This window comes from Lemur catta, chromosome 10, assembly GCF_020740605.2.
Source record: "Lemur catta isolate mLemCat1 chromosome 10, mLemCat1.pri, whole genome shotgun sequence".
Taxonomy (NCBI): Eukaryota; Metazoa; Chordata; class Mammalia; order Primates; family Lemuridae; genus Lemur; species Lemur catta.
Window position 1 is genome coordinate 8149707 of NC_059137.1, and position 16250 is coordinate 8165956.

Below are 16250 nucleotides of genomic sequence, written 5' to 3' on the forward strand. Positions count from 1 at the left end.
TCTTCAGAGAGGATATATCCTCGTTATAGAAAGTCTGCCCTATCCATAGTCTTTGGTGAGGGGATGGGCCTAGAAGGCCATGTTCATATCCCACGACCCCACTGCCCAAGCACAGCCATCTGAATTAGGGATAGATACCTGGACCAAGAGGAACCAATCCAGAGTATTCTGTGGAATTTGAAGTTAAGGCTCAAGAATGAAGGGACAACCATAGGAAACAGAGATGTAATCACGCAAACCATGGGGGTTGGGAGGCTAGAAATAAATTTAGTAATAAAAAACATGTATGAGAACTTAGTATGTGCCAGGCTCTGTGCTAGGTTCTGGAACTACAACAATGACAAGACAGACATGGTTCCCACCCTCACTTCTAGTGGATGAGAGAGTAGTAAAAAAAACAGGTAAATGAAATAAATACAGATTATAATAAGCACTGTTAATAAAATAAATAGGATGCTGAGTTAGAGAATAGCAGGGGAGGGGACTACTGTGGGGGGTTGGTCAGGGAGCCTTTTCTGAGAGGGTGGCATTTAAGCTAAGACAAGCCATGAGGAGCCCTGGGGAAGCCATTCTAGGAAGAAGGACGAGTATGCACACGAGTCCCAGGACAGAGAAGAACTCAGTGTGTTCCAGAGACCAGGATGAGGCCAGATGTCTGAGGTGTGGTGAGCCAGTGAGTGTGAGAGAAGGTGCTAGAGGAAGGCAGAGTAGGGGTCACACAGGAGCCTGTAGGGCTTGGTGAATGGTCTGGCCTTGAAGTGCAATGAACAGCCAAAGAAGGGTTTTAAGAAAGAAAAGACATTGTGTTGTCAACATTTTAAAACATCACTCTGTCATAAAGACAGACATACAGACCAATGAGATAAAAGAGAGAGCCCAGAAATGAACCTTTGCATCTACAGTCAATTGATTTTGACAAGGGTGCCACGACCATTCAATGGGGAAAGGGCAGGATTTTTAACAAGTAGTGCTTGGAAACCTGGATCTCCACATGCAGGAGAATGAGCTGGACTCTTATCTCACATCATATATAAAAATTAACCCCAAATGGATCAAAAGTATAAATGTAAAAGTTAAAACGATTAAACTCTTAGAAGAAAACATAGGGAAGAATCTTTAGGACATTGGATTTGGCAATGATTTCTTGGCTATAACACCAAAAGCAGAAGGAACAAAAGAAAAAATAAATTGGACTTTATCAAAATTAAAAGCTCTTATGCATTAAAGGACATTATCAACAGAATATAAAGACAATCCACAAAATGGGAGAAAATATTTGCAAATCACATATGTGATAAGGGACTAATATCCAAAATTTATAAAGAACCCCTATAACTCAACAGCCAAAAAACAACCCAATTTCAAAAATGAACAGAGAACTTGAATCGTCACATCTCAAAAGAAGATATACAAATGGCCAATAAATACATAAAAGACGCTCAACATCACTAATCATCAGGGAAAATGCAAATCAAAAGCACAATGAGATGCAAATCAAAACCACTTCACACCTATTAGGATGGCTATTATTTAAAAAAAAAGGAAAATAACAGGTGTTGGCAAAAATGTGGAGAAAGTAGAACCCTTGTGCCTTACTGGTAGAAATGTAAAATGGTGCAGCCACTGCGGAAACCAGTTTGGCAGTTCCTCAAAAAGTTAAAAATAAAATTACTATATGATCCAGCAATTCTACACCTAGTTAATATAGAGAATACAAGAAAATTGAAAGCAGGGTCCAGGTATGTTGGCTCACACCTGTAATTCCAGCACTTTGGGAGGCTGAGGATCACTTGAGGCCTGGAGTTCAAGACTAGCCTGGGCAACACAGTGAGACCCCATTTCTACAAAAAAATTTAAAAATTAGCCGAGGGTGGTGATGCGCACCTGTAGTCCCAGCTATTTGGTAAGCTGAGGCAGGAGGATCACTTGAGGCCAGGAGTTCAAGGCTGCAGTGAGCTATGATTGCATCACTGCATCCCAGCCTGGGTGACAGTCTCTAAAGAAGAAAAAAAGAATTGAAAGCAGGAAATTCAACAGATATTTGGACGCCAATGTTCAAAGCAGCATTAATCATGATAGCATAATAGCTGAAAGGTAGAAACAACCCAAATGTCTATCAACAAATGAATGGGTAAACAAAATGTGATATATAAATACAATGGAATATTATTCAGCCACAAAAAGGAATGAAATTCTGATACACACTATAACACAAATGAATCTTGAAAACATTATGCTAATGAAATAAACCAGACACAAAAGAACAAATATCTTACAATTCTACTTATATGAGGTACCTAGAATAGGTAAATTCATAGAGACAAAGTAGAATAGAGCTTACCAAGGGCTGGGGAGGGGGAAATGGAGAGTTAGTGTTTGATGGGAACAGAGTTTCAGTTTGGGACAATGGAATATGTCCTAAAGTAGATAGTGGTGATGGCTGTACACCAATGTGAATGTATTTAATGTCCCTGAACTATATACTTGGAAATGGTTAAAATAGTAAATTTCTATTTTACTATAATACAAAATAAATTTAAGAAACCACCACTCTGGCTGCTAGGAAGAATGAACTGGAGAGAGAAAACTGTGTCATCATGGGAAGCTGGTCTGCAGAGAGGAGAATGACACATACAGGAAAGCATATGGACCAGAGAGAAACAGAGTAAGATCTGCTTGATGGCTTTCCAGTCATATGAGGCCCAGCTGTGCTTCCTGCAGTCACTTCTGCGAGATTCTTCCTTCGGTGAATTCCTTGATACCTGAGCTAGACTGAACAGCTCTCTGTTCTTTGCAAGGAAACAACCTCTGATTAAGGCAGGGACATGGCTGAGATCCAGGAAAGCAGCAGCCTGGGGACACAGGTGTGAGGCAACTGGGTTCTAAAGCTGGACTAAGGCTCCATGTAAGCAGAAGAACTGTTTATTTTCTGCTCCCTCTCAGTGCCTAGCACCATGCCTGACACATGGCAGACCTCCAACAGATATGTGTCTAAGGAAGGCTAAGAAACTCTCCCACGTGTCTAGGGAGACCTGGGCTCCCATGTTCTCACTCACCAAATTTATATCAGATGGAAACGTGGGGAACTAAGCCTCTAAATCTGCTCTCGTTACTGACTTAAATGGCCAAACTTAGTTCTTCACAGGACTTATACCTAACTTGTTCAAGGTCAGAAGTTTATGCTAAAATTTCAATTTTATATAATATATTCCTGAGTACTGTTCTGCAAAGTCTGAGTTCCAGGACGCCCAACATTTACTGAGTTCCCAACAATTTTCATCATATGAGGTTTAATAAAAGTTAAGCCCACTTTCTCATGAACACAGAACATATAAAATGGTTTGTAATTTATAATACTCTGTTATTCAGAGGTAACAGGAAAACACTGCCTTCCTTTTAGATCACCGGAGTCACAATTTCAAGAGATCCTGAGATAGCAAAAATGGAGTCGTGCTCGTTTCATTTTTCTCAACCATTCCTGCCACTCGTGCACGTCATTTCTGACATGGGAAAACTAGAAACAACCTAATTTTACAAGAAAAGGGAAACTGTCATCCAGATAATCGTTTATTGCCATGTTGGGCTATCACATACCAATTAAAATGGTAACTCTGAAGACTATATAAAAGGTATTTACAAAATACAGTTAAATGAAAAAAATTGCATAAATTTCATTACAACCATGGAAAAATGAGGTTTGCAGCTACAAAGAATGGAAGGTACCAAAAGGAGACGAAAACAGTTGCTGCAAGATAAGATTATACATGGAATTTTAAAATATTTTTAAAATTTATTTTATAATATTGTTAAAAGTCAACCATAAATATATACACATACACAATCATAGCTCCAAATGGATTGAAGAACTTTTGGTCCATGAGCTGCCTGAGCAGGCCAGGATAACTGAGGAGCTGGCTGGTATGTTTTAAGCAGGGGTTCTTCAAGTCTGGCCCTGGGACCAGCAACGTCAACATCAATCTGAGAACTTCATAGAAATGCAAATTGCAGCATAATGCCAGACCTACTGAATTTGAAACCATGAGGCCGGCGCCTAGCTATCTCCAGAGGATTCTGATGCCTGCTCAGTCTGAGAACCACTGCTCTTAAGTACCTTTCCATTCTGATATTCTGTGATTTCCACATGTCTTTGAAGAGTCCATCTTTCACACTCATGTTCTCTCCCCTAAACACCACTCACTGTTTACAAGAGTCCACATTAATGGCTAGGCCAAGTCCAAAGTCTTCATCTGACATTCAAGATTCCACTTTTGCTACCGAATATTGTCTTTACTACGACAGCTAGTTAACATAAACTGTGCTTGGGTACTAAGTACTTTACATGTATCGTCTCATTTCATCCTCATAACAACACTATAAGGTAGAAAACATTAATATTCCCGTTTTATAGATGAGAGAACTAAGGCCAAAAGAAGTCCAATAACACACAACTAGTCAATGACGAAACAAGAATGACTTCAGAGCACAAAATCTTAAGCACCACTGAGGTTCAGAGAAGTTAAGTAACTTGACTGGTCACAGAGATGAGCAGTAGAGCTGGAACTTCAGTGAAGCAGGCCTGTCTGAGTCCAAAGCCTGCTTGCTTTGTAACCACTGAGCTCTGCTAGGCAGGACATTTGCTCATTGCCTTGTAATACACTGTTGCCAGGAGCTGTGCTGTTGGCCCAAACCTACTGTCTATCCCCTTTGCCAGCAGCCCTCCCTACGTGCCCTGCCAGGCCTTCCATGCCACTTCCCTGAGCTCCCCCGGCCAGAATGGTGGCTCCCTCCTTTCTCTCAACCTCCACCATGTTCTACTTGTAGCTGTTGCACAATATTTACCAATCCCCACTCTGAATTACAATCATGCACCTGCTCTTTCAGGAGAGGCAGTGGTCTGAGTGGTGTGGTGTCACCAGTGACTGACACAGCAGGTGTTGACTGAGTCAGTTTGTCTCCTGTGTGACTAAATTAATTCTTTAGATATTTTACATATCTAATCTGCCCAGCCCAAGGACAGTAAAAGCTCCTTAAGAACAAGGATCAAATTTTTCACTTATTTTATATTTGCAAGAATACCTAGCTCTGGGCCAGGTACACAGTCAAGTCTGTAATATATGCTTGAATTCAAGTAGAATGTTACTGGTACTCACTCTGGTATAAATTTTTCTACTAGTTAAATTCTACAAGAATGCAGCTTATATTAATGGGGGAAACTGGGTACTAAACAAATAAATACAAGTAACTCTTTTTAAATAAATAGAAATAATACATTTAATGTTATTAATAGTGCCAAATAATAATCAATATAATTTTACGAGCACATTTTCCTGAAAATTTGTTTGAATTTCCATGCAGCTGGAAAAAAAATCACATTCTATCTTTAAAAAAATTAAGGCTATTATATACTTTCATCATGCCTCTTTTAAAATGAAAATATACTATTTTTTAAAATCCTACCACAAACCCCAATGTCTCTCATTAAGGAAAATGTGGATATTTTCAATTCCAGATATCCATCATCTATTACAGTCATTTATCTAGTCCAACCAACATGATTTTAACAGGAAAACAAATCTCATAAATATTCTAACTCCTATTACATACCCAGAAGGCAAAGGTACAGGAAATCAGAATTAGGTATTTTAATAATATTTAAACCTTGAAAACTAGCTTTATAAACTTTTAGGAAAAAGATCATATAAAAACTAAATGCTACCTTTCTTAGTTCATAAATTATTTTATTTAATTATATACACCATAACAGAGAAAAATACCCAGCCACAACAATTTTTAACAAACTGGAAGGCACAAGATTAAAAGTACATAACAATAAAAACAAATACGGATGATCAAATTATCATAACCTTTCAATAGGTATTTATTTCAATCCAGTCTTCATGCTGTAACCCACATGGTCTAACAGTAAATATACAACAAAAGATCTGATGAGCTTGGTGATCGTCTCTAAATCTAAATCAATGTACTACCACTGAACAGACAGCATAAACTTACCAGCTCCACAGATCCATAATGTTTCCTACTGAAATCCCCACGTCTACAGCCTAGGTCTTCCGAGACAGAGCTGGAACAAAAATGCTTCATCAGTATTATACATAGCGATCTGGCCACAAACCTTCTGCAAAAATCGACTACCATTTGCAAAAAGGGCTGCTCTGAAACAAGCTTGCAGTGCCTGGGCTCCTCACTGCAGGGGAGCCTCCTTGCAATAGACACAGTCCCCAGCAGCCATTGCAGAGCCTGGCTTTCATGTAGCCCTCAGTAAAAAGCAAAATGCCAGAGTCATCCCTGGAAGTATAGGCAATGATTGAATTAAATATTTAGTCATTTGGATCGATTGAAATTTCCAAGGCTACTGGTGGTTTATAATTTCATTTCTGTATAACCAAAGGGGATAGAAGCCCTGCAGTAAACTTGAGGCAAGGGGCAAAGCTGCTAAACCAGATCTTGCAATAATCTTTCATTTAAGACTCTTTGTCCCAAATATGCAACATAAAAATAACCAGCGTTATTTAATGCTGTATTTTAGAAAGGAGAAAGAAATTTTGCAATTCTGGTAGACCCCACCCCCGCAACCCCCTTTAAGATTTTTATGTGGCAATATGAAAAAAGACCAAGACTAACAGAAAATCTAAAAATCTAACATCCAAGTATATTTAGTTTTTTGTATAGCAGCAGCCAATATTCACCCCCCAAAGGCTTAGATCAGATAAAAAAAAATCACATGCGCTGTTGAAGAGCAATTAAAACAAGGGCAAAATTGTTACTGCATTTGCATCCTGAATGCATAGTTACATGCTCAAAAGGCACATATCTTACTGGCTAGTTAGTATTTAGGACCCCAAGCAGTACTCGTGAAACCACCAGAGACTCACAAAATACAAACAGTTTTAATAAGTTTGGTTCTAATATGTCATGCAAATAACCCTAATAAAACAAAGAAAATAAAATTACATAGGAATTACATGTTTAAGATATTCAAAATATTTGGGATCTAACATGCAAAGAAAGGTGCATTTAGTACCTTTTCATCCTTCCTTAAAAGGTAGGCTACATTTTCTAAATTACAGCCTCCTGGCACATTCAGAGAGAGACTGACTCTGATGTTTAGCAACCACAGAACTGACTCTCTGCCAGGACACTGTTTGACAGGCTCCAAGAAAGACAGCATGAGAGAAATGAGATTAGAGAGTCTAATGGTATTCTGCTTCCACCATTTCACAGAGATGGCTGAATTAATCTTATACGAGAAATTTAACCTTTTGTAGTTCTTCCTCCCTTAGCTGAAAATCAACGTACACAGTTCAAAACGGTGGCCCAGATATTACCCAGGCTACTTTCCTGCTTCCAGTGATATGATTTTCTACCCCAAAATCTCTGAAAGAGAATAAAAAACTTCCCTCCCTGGTCTATTCTAGTCTGTATTAAGTATGTTGTCTACGCCCATTTTCTTAGCCCATTTTGAAAACCCTCCTGGAGGAGACTGCCATCACCACACATACTGAGGGCTCCAGTGAGAGGGGTGCCCGTGCACTCAGACAGAGATCGGGCACAGAGCCGAAGCCCAGTGGCTGCTGACTGAATGCTCCATCTGCCCAGATCTCAGCCCACCCGGACCAGCAGCTTTTAACACCAATGGCTGATAACCTGAAAAGAGCGAGGATGTGGGGCTCTGGGACCTCCCTGCACTGTCATCAGTACTACTGAAGGGGTTCTAAGACACAGTGCCAGCTCCCTAACTTTGCCAATAGCCAGAAACAAACACAAAAACGATGACAACCCTACATCCTGGAGCCACCACCTCCCTTAGATGCCTCACAGAGAGAAAACAACATCCTAAGAAAATAACCAAGGGAGCTCTAAAGAGAAGGTCTGCTATCTGCCGCCCTGGCCTCTCTAATTACATTTCATCCAACACACTGCAGAGAGAGTGCTTGCAAACCATGGGAACCAGGATGAGCTATACGGGGTGCAAGAGGCACTCAAACCAGCAACATAAACAAGCTCTCCCCACTTCCCTCCACCCTCCCCAGGCTCTCTGGCCCCTAGGTGCCCAGCAGGAGGGTTACGAGGGTTACAAGTGAAGGGGACCATCTAGAGCTTCAAGAGAAGCTTTGCCCTTCTGGCCCACCACCTGGCATGGAGTGGACATGCAGTAAACGTTTGTTGCATTAATGAAGGAATTTGTACATCTCCTGGATCATACTAACTAACGCCTGCCAGCCCCTGTAAACACCAAGGCAGGCTGTCCATGTCATCCACCCTGAGGAGCCACGGTCTTTATTCCCTCAGTACAGAGACAGTCCTGGCCCGTGAGGCAGACACTGCTAGGTGCACAGCAAAACCTGCTCTCCTTTCCTCTTGGGCTTGCCATTGGACTATGTTTCCTAGCCCCTCTTGTAGTATGAGTGATCGTGCGACTGAGCTCTGGCCAAGACAATATGGGCACAAATGATGTGCATTGCTTCCAGGCACATCCCCTGGGAGGTGCTTGATCTCCTGCTCTGTGGCCAGCTAGAGGGAGAGACTCCAGGGACCTGAAGGAGGGCAGAACTTCAAGATGGAAGGACCTGGGTCTCTGAGTGATCACATGCAAGGCCACACCACCAGGAATAGCAGTATTAGCATATGATGTGAGCAAGAAATAAACATTTAGTTGTGTTAGTCACGTAGAATTTGGGTTTACTTGTTAAAGCCTCTGTGTTACCTGAACTAATACAGAAGTAGGTATCTGGCAGTGGGGTGCCACCACAGCAACCCCTGAAATATAGCGGGGGCTTAGGAAGCAGGCAGCAGCCAGTGAGGAAATTGATCTCAGAGGCTGGAAAGATGGAGATCTGCGTTATACGGTAGCAAAATATTTGGTAAAACTTACACCTATGGTCATTTAGAAACTGGACTAGGTACCTTCTGGGCCTATGGCTCTAGGGAAAGTGGCTAGACAGAACCAGAGTGCAGTTGTGCACTGGCTCCTGCTGGCTGGCCTTAGCAAAGCTCTTCACAAGTAAGAGACGAGCCCAGGAAAGAACTGGGTGGGTTTTAAGCAAAGCTAGAGGGGAACCAGCTGAATGGAGAAGACTCTGAGGACCAAAAGGGATGAAACCACATGAAGGAGCTTCGGTTTTAAAAGACCACATAGAAGATTCTAACTATGTGGAATCGCTGGGCTCTGAGATGAGTGGGAAATAACTTTTATTGTCTTAAGTCACTAGGATTCAGGGTTTATCTAAGGGGCAATTTTATCCTAATTGATACAACTCTCCACAGGTAACAGAAAGTAGTGTTAAGAATATCTTCCACAAAAAGGGGTTGTCAGAGAGTTGGTGGGCCAAGGTGAAGGGGTTGGCAAACTATTGTCCAATCCAGACCACAGCCTGTTGCTGAAAACAAAGTTTTATTGGAACATAACTACGTCCATTGGTTACAACTGTCTATGGCTGCTTTTGCGTTACAACAGCAGAGCAGTTTCAACAGAGACCTGTCCGGCCACAAAGTTCAAACTATGTACTTACTGGCCCTTTAAAGAAAAAGGCTGCCAACCCTGCAGTATAGTCCCATGAATCCCTCCTGTTGGTTTCAGGCCTGCACACAAACTGTGATTAGTATGTCAGTGAGAATACTTGACAGTGTTTCTCAGACTTTAGGTCCTATCAGAATCCCTCACGGAACTTTGTAAGAATGCAGATTCCCTGGCCCTGCTCTCAGAGGTTGTGATTGAGTACATCTATGATTTTAACAAGCAGCCAGGAGAATTCAGATGCACGTAGTCCACAGACAACACTCTGAAAAACATTGCTCTTCCAGATGACTGTAGAATCCCTTGGAAACCTGTTAACCATTCTGCAGCACTTTTATAAGGAAGGGCAAGACCTTGATGAAGATTTCTATCAATGAGAGGAGGTACAATGCAGTTCTGCAGAACATGTGCTTCAGGCACAGACATGGGTTCTCAACTCTCTGGGCATTATTTCCCTCACCTATACAATGCAGTTGAAATCACCTACTTAACAGGGTTATAAAGAATAAATAAGGCCTGGCATGGTGGCTCAAAAGCCTGTAATCCCAACACTTTAAGAGGCTGGGGCAGGAGGATTGCCCTGTCTCTTAAAGAAAATAAATAAATAAAACAAATAAGAAAAAGCAGACAAAGTTCTAAGCATAATGTCTATCACATGATTACTACTCAATAAATGTTGGTGGTTATTATTATTCTCATTATTAATATGAATGCCTCTTAGATTTTTAGAGAGAGACCTGGGAAGGGGAGTTTGGCATAAATAATTACTAAATTTTTAAATAATTTTAAACAAAATGCCTTTTTCCTCCCGGCAGCAGTAAGGGAGACCCAGGGCGAAGCAGCAAGCTTTGGAAGGCAGGGCTGAGGGCAGCATCACAGTTCCGTCTACATCTCCTCCCTGAAAGTGTTGGCCTGGCAGCGTGACCTCACCTAGAAAATACCTGGGACCCACTACTGCCATGACAGGGGAAGAGACGTTCGAAACCTGGCTAGAGCCTGTTACCAGAATAAGGAAGGTGCCAAAAAGAACCAGGGAGCTTCAAGTTCCCCAAATGCAATGTAGTCCAGGCTCTAAATATAAACCCTTCTGTTTTAGCAAATCAACACGTGAGGATGCTGGATCACACTTTGCAATCGTGAACAGAACTGAGGACCTCCATGTTAAATCTCCACATATGGCCTGGGATGAGAGCAAAGATTTCCAGCTTCACACAGAAACTAGACAAATTGCTATGATATAAGTTAGGTTCCTGGAAAACAGGACAACCTTTTCCAAAGAGTCAAGAGTTGTAGAAACTGAATAAGGGGGAAAAAAAAAAGAGAGAGCCAGGCAGCCCCCAAGGGGAAGCCAAATTCAGTGATACAGGCCCTCAGTCAACAGACCCAGAGATTACCCTCATGACTGGCCAGGCCCTGCTAAGCCATCCTCAATGGTTTCCAGCCCCAGCAGAGGGGTTAAGGCCAACAGCGACAAGGGGACTCTTCCTTGATCAGTAGAGAGAACTTGTGAGAAACAGGCAGTTTTTTTGAAGCCCACCAATAGTCAGCAGCTCTAGGACAATGCCTCAGCCCCCTGATAAGCAGAGAGTAAGAAACAGATGGAAGGGATCCCCCTGTTGAGGGGCAGAGGTGCTAAAAAATGTGTCAGACTACAGGTTTTGGCTTGGAGGGAACCCAGGGCCTCCAAACAATGGGTACTAGAATGGCTTATTGCACAGAAGGGACCAGTTGTCCCCCCTCCAAAAGATAAGTCAAGTACCATGCAAAGCAGAAATGCAACAATACCTTAATTTCTAAGGATGAAATGGAAGAATTCTGTGCTCTTTTGAAGTCATTTAAGACACCAGGAAGTAGGAAGTAAGCAGGAAGTTTTCTAGAGTGAAAGGGGCCCAGGAAAGCAGAGCCCCTAGATTCTTCTGACTCTCTGGACAGTTTCCTGTTCCCTGTTGTGTTTCTGGGGGTACAGTGTTCCTTGTACCTGGATCTTAAGCTTACCATCCCTTAGCAAGGCTCACCAACCATCAAGTGGTCAGGTGATCCTGGATTTGAATTTCAGCTCCATCACACATGACCTCTGTGACTTCAGGCAAGTTACTTATCCTCTCTGAGCCTGTTTCCTCATCATAACAAGGGATTAAAATAATATCTGTCTCTGTGGGAGGACTGGTGCTTAGCCGAACATCTGGCACATAGTAGCCAGTAAATAAATACTAGTTATTCTAACTATCAGGGACTTTATCTGTCCTGACCATCTCCATGCTCTAATGTGTCTTACTGAATGCCTGGCTCAGAGTAAGCTACTCAGTAAATATTTGTTGGATAAACGAATCAGGAAGAAATGATTACCTCTGCTCTCCTTTGCTCTACTTGAATGTAGATGGGTTCCTGTCCCTTTCTCCTCTCCATCCCCCTACCTGCCATTATATATGTTCAGACATACTTTTAGGCACATCTGAAGTTATTTTTACCATCTTCAGTCATCTTTCTCATTCTACTCTGCTTTCCTCTAACATTCTGGAGTGCATGCCTCCTATGGCATTTGTGTGTCCACTAAGTTTCTGACATAGCCACATACCCTGGAATTTATCTGGTTCACTGGAATTGATAAAGTCTTATGGCAGTTCACTGCAAGGTCCTTCCTATCATGATCTCTGTCAGTGCCTTTACAATTGTGTCTCTAAAATAAACAATAGCAACCATACCAAATGCTGGTGAGACAGCAGAGAAACTGGACCACTCATACGCTGCAGGTGGGAATATAAAATGGTCAGCTAAGGCTCTCTGGGAAATAGTTTCTTATAAAGTGAAACATGCAGTTACCATATGACCCAGCAATTGTACTCCTGGGCTTTTATTCCAGAGAAATGAAAACATATGGTCACAAAAACCTGTATAAAATATTTCAAAGTCATTATATGCATAATAGACAAAAACTGGAAACAACCTAGATGTCGTTCAAAGGGCAAATAGTTAAACAAACTGTAGTACATCTACACCGCAGAATACTACTCAGCAGTGAAAGGCAACAAACTATTGAAATGCACAACAACGTGGATGAATGTCCACAGCATTATGATGAGTAGGATGAGCCAATCCCAAAAGGTTACATACTGTCTGATTTCATTTATATAACATTCTTGAAGAGACAAAATGATAGAGTGGGGAGGAATGTGGGTGTGGGTATAGAAGGGCAACATGAGAGATCCAGTGGTGATAGAACTGGTCTGTACCTTATCTGTGGATACGGGTGGATACAGCAACCTGTGCATGTCATAAAACTGCATGTAAAACTGGGCAAGTCTAAATGAGACCAGCAGACTGCATCAGTGTCGGTTTCCTGGTTATGATACTGTACTGTAGTTATGTAAGATGTTACCATTGGGGGAAACCTGGTAAAAGGGTATGTGGGATCTCTCTGTGCTATCTCTAACAACTGCTTATGAATCTATGATTATCTCGAAAATTTTAGTTAAAAAACTGTATCTCAACTGAAATTCTTTCCTTCACTCGATAAACAGTCATTGAGCACCTACAAGGTACCAGGTTCTGTGCCAGGTACTAAACCTGTGATGTGTGGTCCCTGCTCTCAGAGAGCTTACAGTGCAGTGGGGAAGAAAAATATAAAGTACATAGGACTCCACAGGAACAAAAATATTGTGCAAGCAAAGTACAATATGTGGATAGCAAATCTGGCAAATTGTAAAACAGCCTCTTTTTATCCCCTTCGTAAGTAGCATATGCAATCTTCGGGTGTGGGTGCCCACAGCAGAAGCCGGGAAGGTCTGTCACACTCTTCTCAGCTCAAGACCCACAGGGAAACACTATGACAAAGTGGTTCCTGCGAAGTGAGATGTTTGCACACCCGCTCCCTCCTTTTCCAACTCTTCAGTGACAGTGACCTTGGCTTCTCTTTTCCTGTAAGGTCAAGACTTGAGGTGAGGGTTTTTCAGCTCAGAGTATAATTTGGTTTGGGAAACATAACTGCATGTGGGATCTATAAATGCATGACCAAAATGTGTTAAACAGAAAATTAATGCATGGAAAAAAAAATCAGCAGACAGCATATGTTGTGGCACACCTCCCTTAACCACCTGCAGATCTACTTCTTTGGAGAAATCCCTTCAAAATCTGTCTCTCCAGGTTCTTAAAGTTTCCCCACTGGGATTCAAAAGATCTGCCCCCAACAGCACGCAGACCGGAAAGGGAGGCATGCTATCTATTCTTGAGTAGGTATTTCTGTGCAGTCCCCAGGTGGCAAGAATCTTAGAGACACCAAGGTCATTGTGACCTTTGCTGTTCAGTGTGGTCCTTTGATCTGAGCTGGTTAGGAATGCAGGGTCTCCCACCCCAGACCTAATGAAACATAACCAGCATTTTAACAAGATCTCCCTGGGATTCATATGCATATTAAAATTAGAGAAGCACTCATTCTAGACCTTGGTTCTCAAACCTAGCTACATATCAGAATCACCTGGAATTTTTTCTCTAATTTGTTTTATTATAAAATATTTCAAGATACAGAATAACAAAGAATAATGTAATGAACATTGCAGATACATTTGAAATCCCTGTGTGCCTTTCCCTGACCCTGTTCTCATCTCTCCCTCCCCTGAAACAATCACTAATTAATTGTGCTTATGCTTCCTGTTCATATTTTTATATCTGTGCTATATACTTACTCATAAACAATATACAGCATTGTTTAGTATGTATTAAAAATTTACACAAATAAATACCATATTATGCATATCTTCCTGTAACTAGCTTCTTTGTTGAGCAATTTGCTTTTGAGATTCATACATGGTGGTGCCTGCAGCTCTAATCCATTTACGTACACTGCTGTATAATATCTTGCTATATCAATATCCTGCTGTTCCTCAATTCTCCTACTGTTGGACATTTTGGCTGTTTCCCATTTTTAAACAATGCTGTAATGAATACCCTTGTACATGTCTCCTTGAATACAAGTGTGATCACATCCCTGGAATACATACCCAGGAGTGGAACTGCAGGGTCATGATGTGTGCATCATTATTTTTTCTACACAGTGCCCGATTTGCTTTCCAAAGTGAGTACACCAGTTTACTCTCCCATCAGCAGTGTATGATTTGCTCCACATCCTAGTCAACATTTGGTATTGTCAGACATGCATTTTTGCTGGTCTGAAGAATATATTAATAAAATAGTGTCTCACTGAGGTATGGCTTTAATTTGCATTACCCTGACAGTTCAAGGGCTTAAACGTCTTTTCCTATGCTTACTGGCCATCTGGGCTACCTTTTCCATGATTTATCTATTCCAAATCCTTTGCCCACCCCTTTTTTGTAAGTTCTTGGTCTTTTTTCTAATTGATTGGTAGTAATTATTTGTATATTCTGAATACCAACCATTTTTTGGTTAACAAATCACAGATTTCTTCTTCCAGATAGTGGTTTTTCTTTTTAAATTTTGTTTCTGATATCTCTGATCATGCAGAAAATTTCAAATTCTACTGTAGACATTTTCAATCTTTTCCTTTATGGCTTTTGTTTTTCTAACTTAAGAAATCCTTCACCATCATGATGTTCTAAAGATAATGTCTTTTGTTTCCTGCAAAAGTTTTAAAATTTACTTTATTTTTTTTTTGATCTAAATATGTAAATACCTAGTCCTCCCCTTAGACCTCCTCAATCAGAATCTTTAGGAGTGGGATCTAAGCACCTGTATTTTTAACCAAAATACATTTCATAGGTGATTCTATTATAGCCAACCTGAGAAACACCGACTGACTCATTTCCCATCCACTGCATGCCAATGGAAGGCATCTCTTCTACAAAATCCCAGGAAACCATTTCATCTCTGTGTCCTTCACTGGGTTGGAAGAGATGTCCAGAGACTTAAGGACCAACCTTGAGTGTCTAACCTATTATCTATCAAACTTGGAAAACAGCTATCCAGTCTCTACTTCCACACTGTTAGCAATAATAAACACACTATGCACCCCAACACATGGTCCTCCATTCTTCCTATTATGTAGCTTTTTTCTATATTGAGCTAGCTTTTTTCTATACTGAGTTGAAATCCATCACACCTTAATTTCCACCAGCTGGTCCTACACCTACACCCTTCATTTTTTCTTAACTTCCTCGCCATCACTCCCACACCCCAGGCCACCTGTCTAGTCTGGCACCACTCCCCTCTTAGCACTCTAGCCATACTGCCTTTCTTCCTTTTCCTTCCATTTGCTGAGCTGTGTCTCACCTTAGGACCTAGAATGGTCTCTCCAAACTCCTCCTGCTTCCTGAACCCTCCTACCCAAATAGGAATTACAAACAGGGTATTTGATGAACATCTGCCTCCTCACCTAGAATTTAAGCTTTGCAATGGTAGGTTTTGTTCAATGCTAAATCCTTATCACCTAACATAATATCTGGCACAGAATTAGTCTTAATATGGTTTTGTTGAATAATGAATGAGTGAATGAATCAATGAGTGAATGAATGAAAGCAAGCCAGCTAGCCTTTTGGGGCCATATAAAACAAATCTATCACTCCTACAGGAAAACTTTTCAAATAGCTGTGGGACAGCCATCACATCCCCTAGGTTTCTTCTTTACAGGAGGCTAAGAGTAACAGGGGAGGCCAGCTATGCTGGGTAGGTGCCCAAAGAAAGGACAGGGCACACACACAGATAATTTCACAACTTTTTCTAGGGTCAGGCCTGTGAGACAATCTCT

At 41.2% G+C, this 16250-nt stretch overlaps 1 protein-coding gene across 2 annotated transcripts in view; it reads right to left on the reverse strand.

Annotated features, from left to right (window-relative positions):
- The window catches only part of GARNL3 (GTPase activating Rap/RanGAP domain like 3), a 150687-nt gene that overhangs the window by 106192 nt on the left and 28245 nt on the right, over positions 1-16250 (reverse strand). For both annotated transcript variants that reach the window (XM_045563395.1, XM_045563394.1), the window contains exon 3: positions 6013-6082. In XM_045563395.1, the coding sequence (XP_045419351.1) occupies positions 6013-6082 (70 nt within the window). The remainder of the gene's footprint in view (positions 1-6012; positions 6083-16250) is intronic.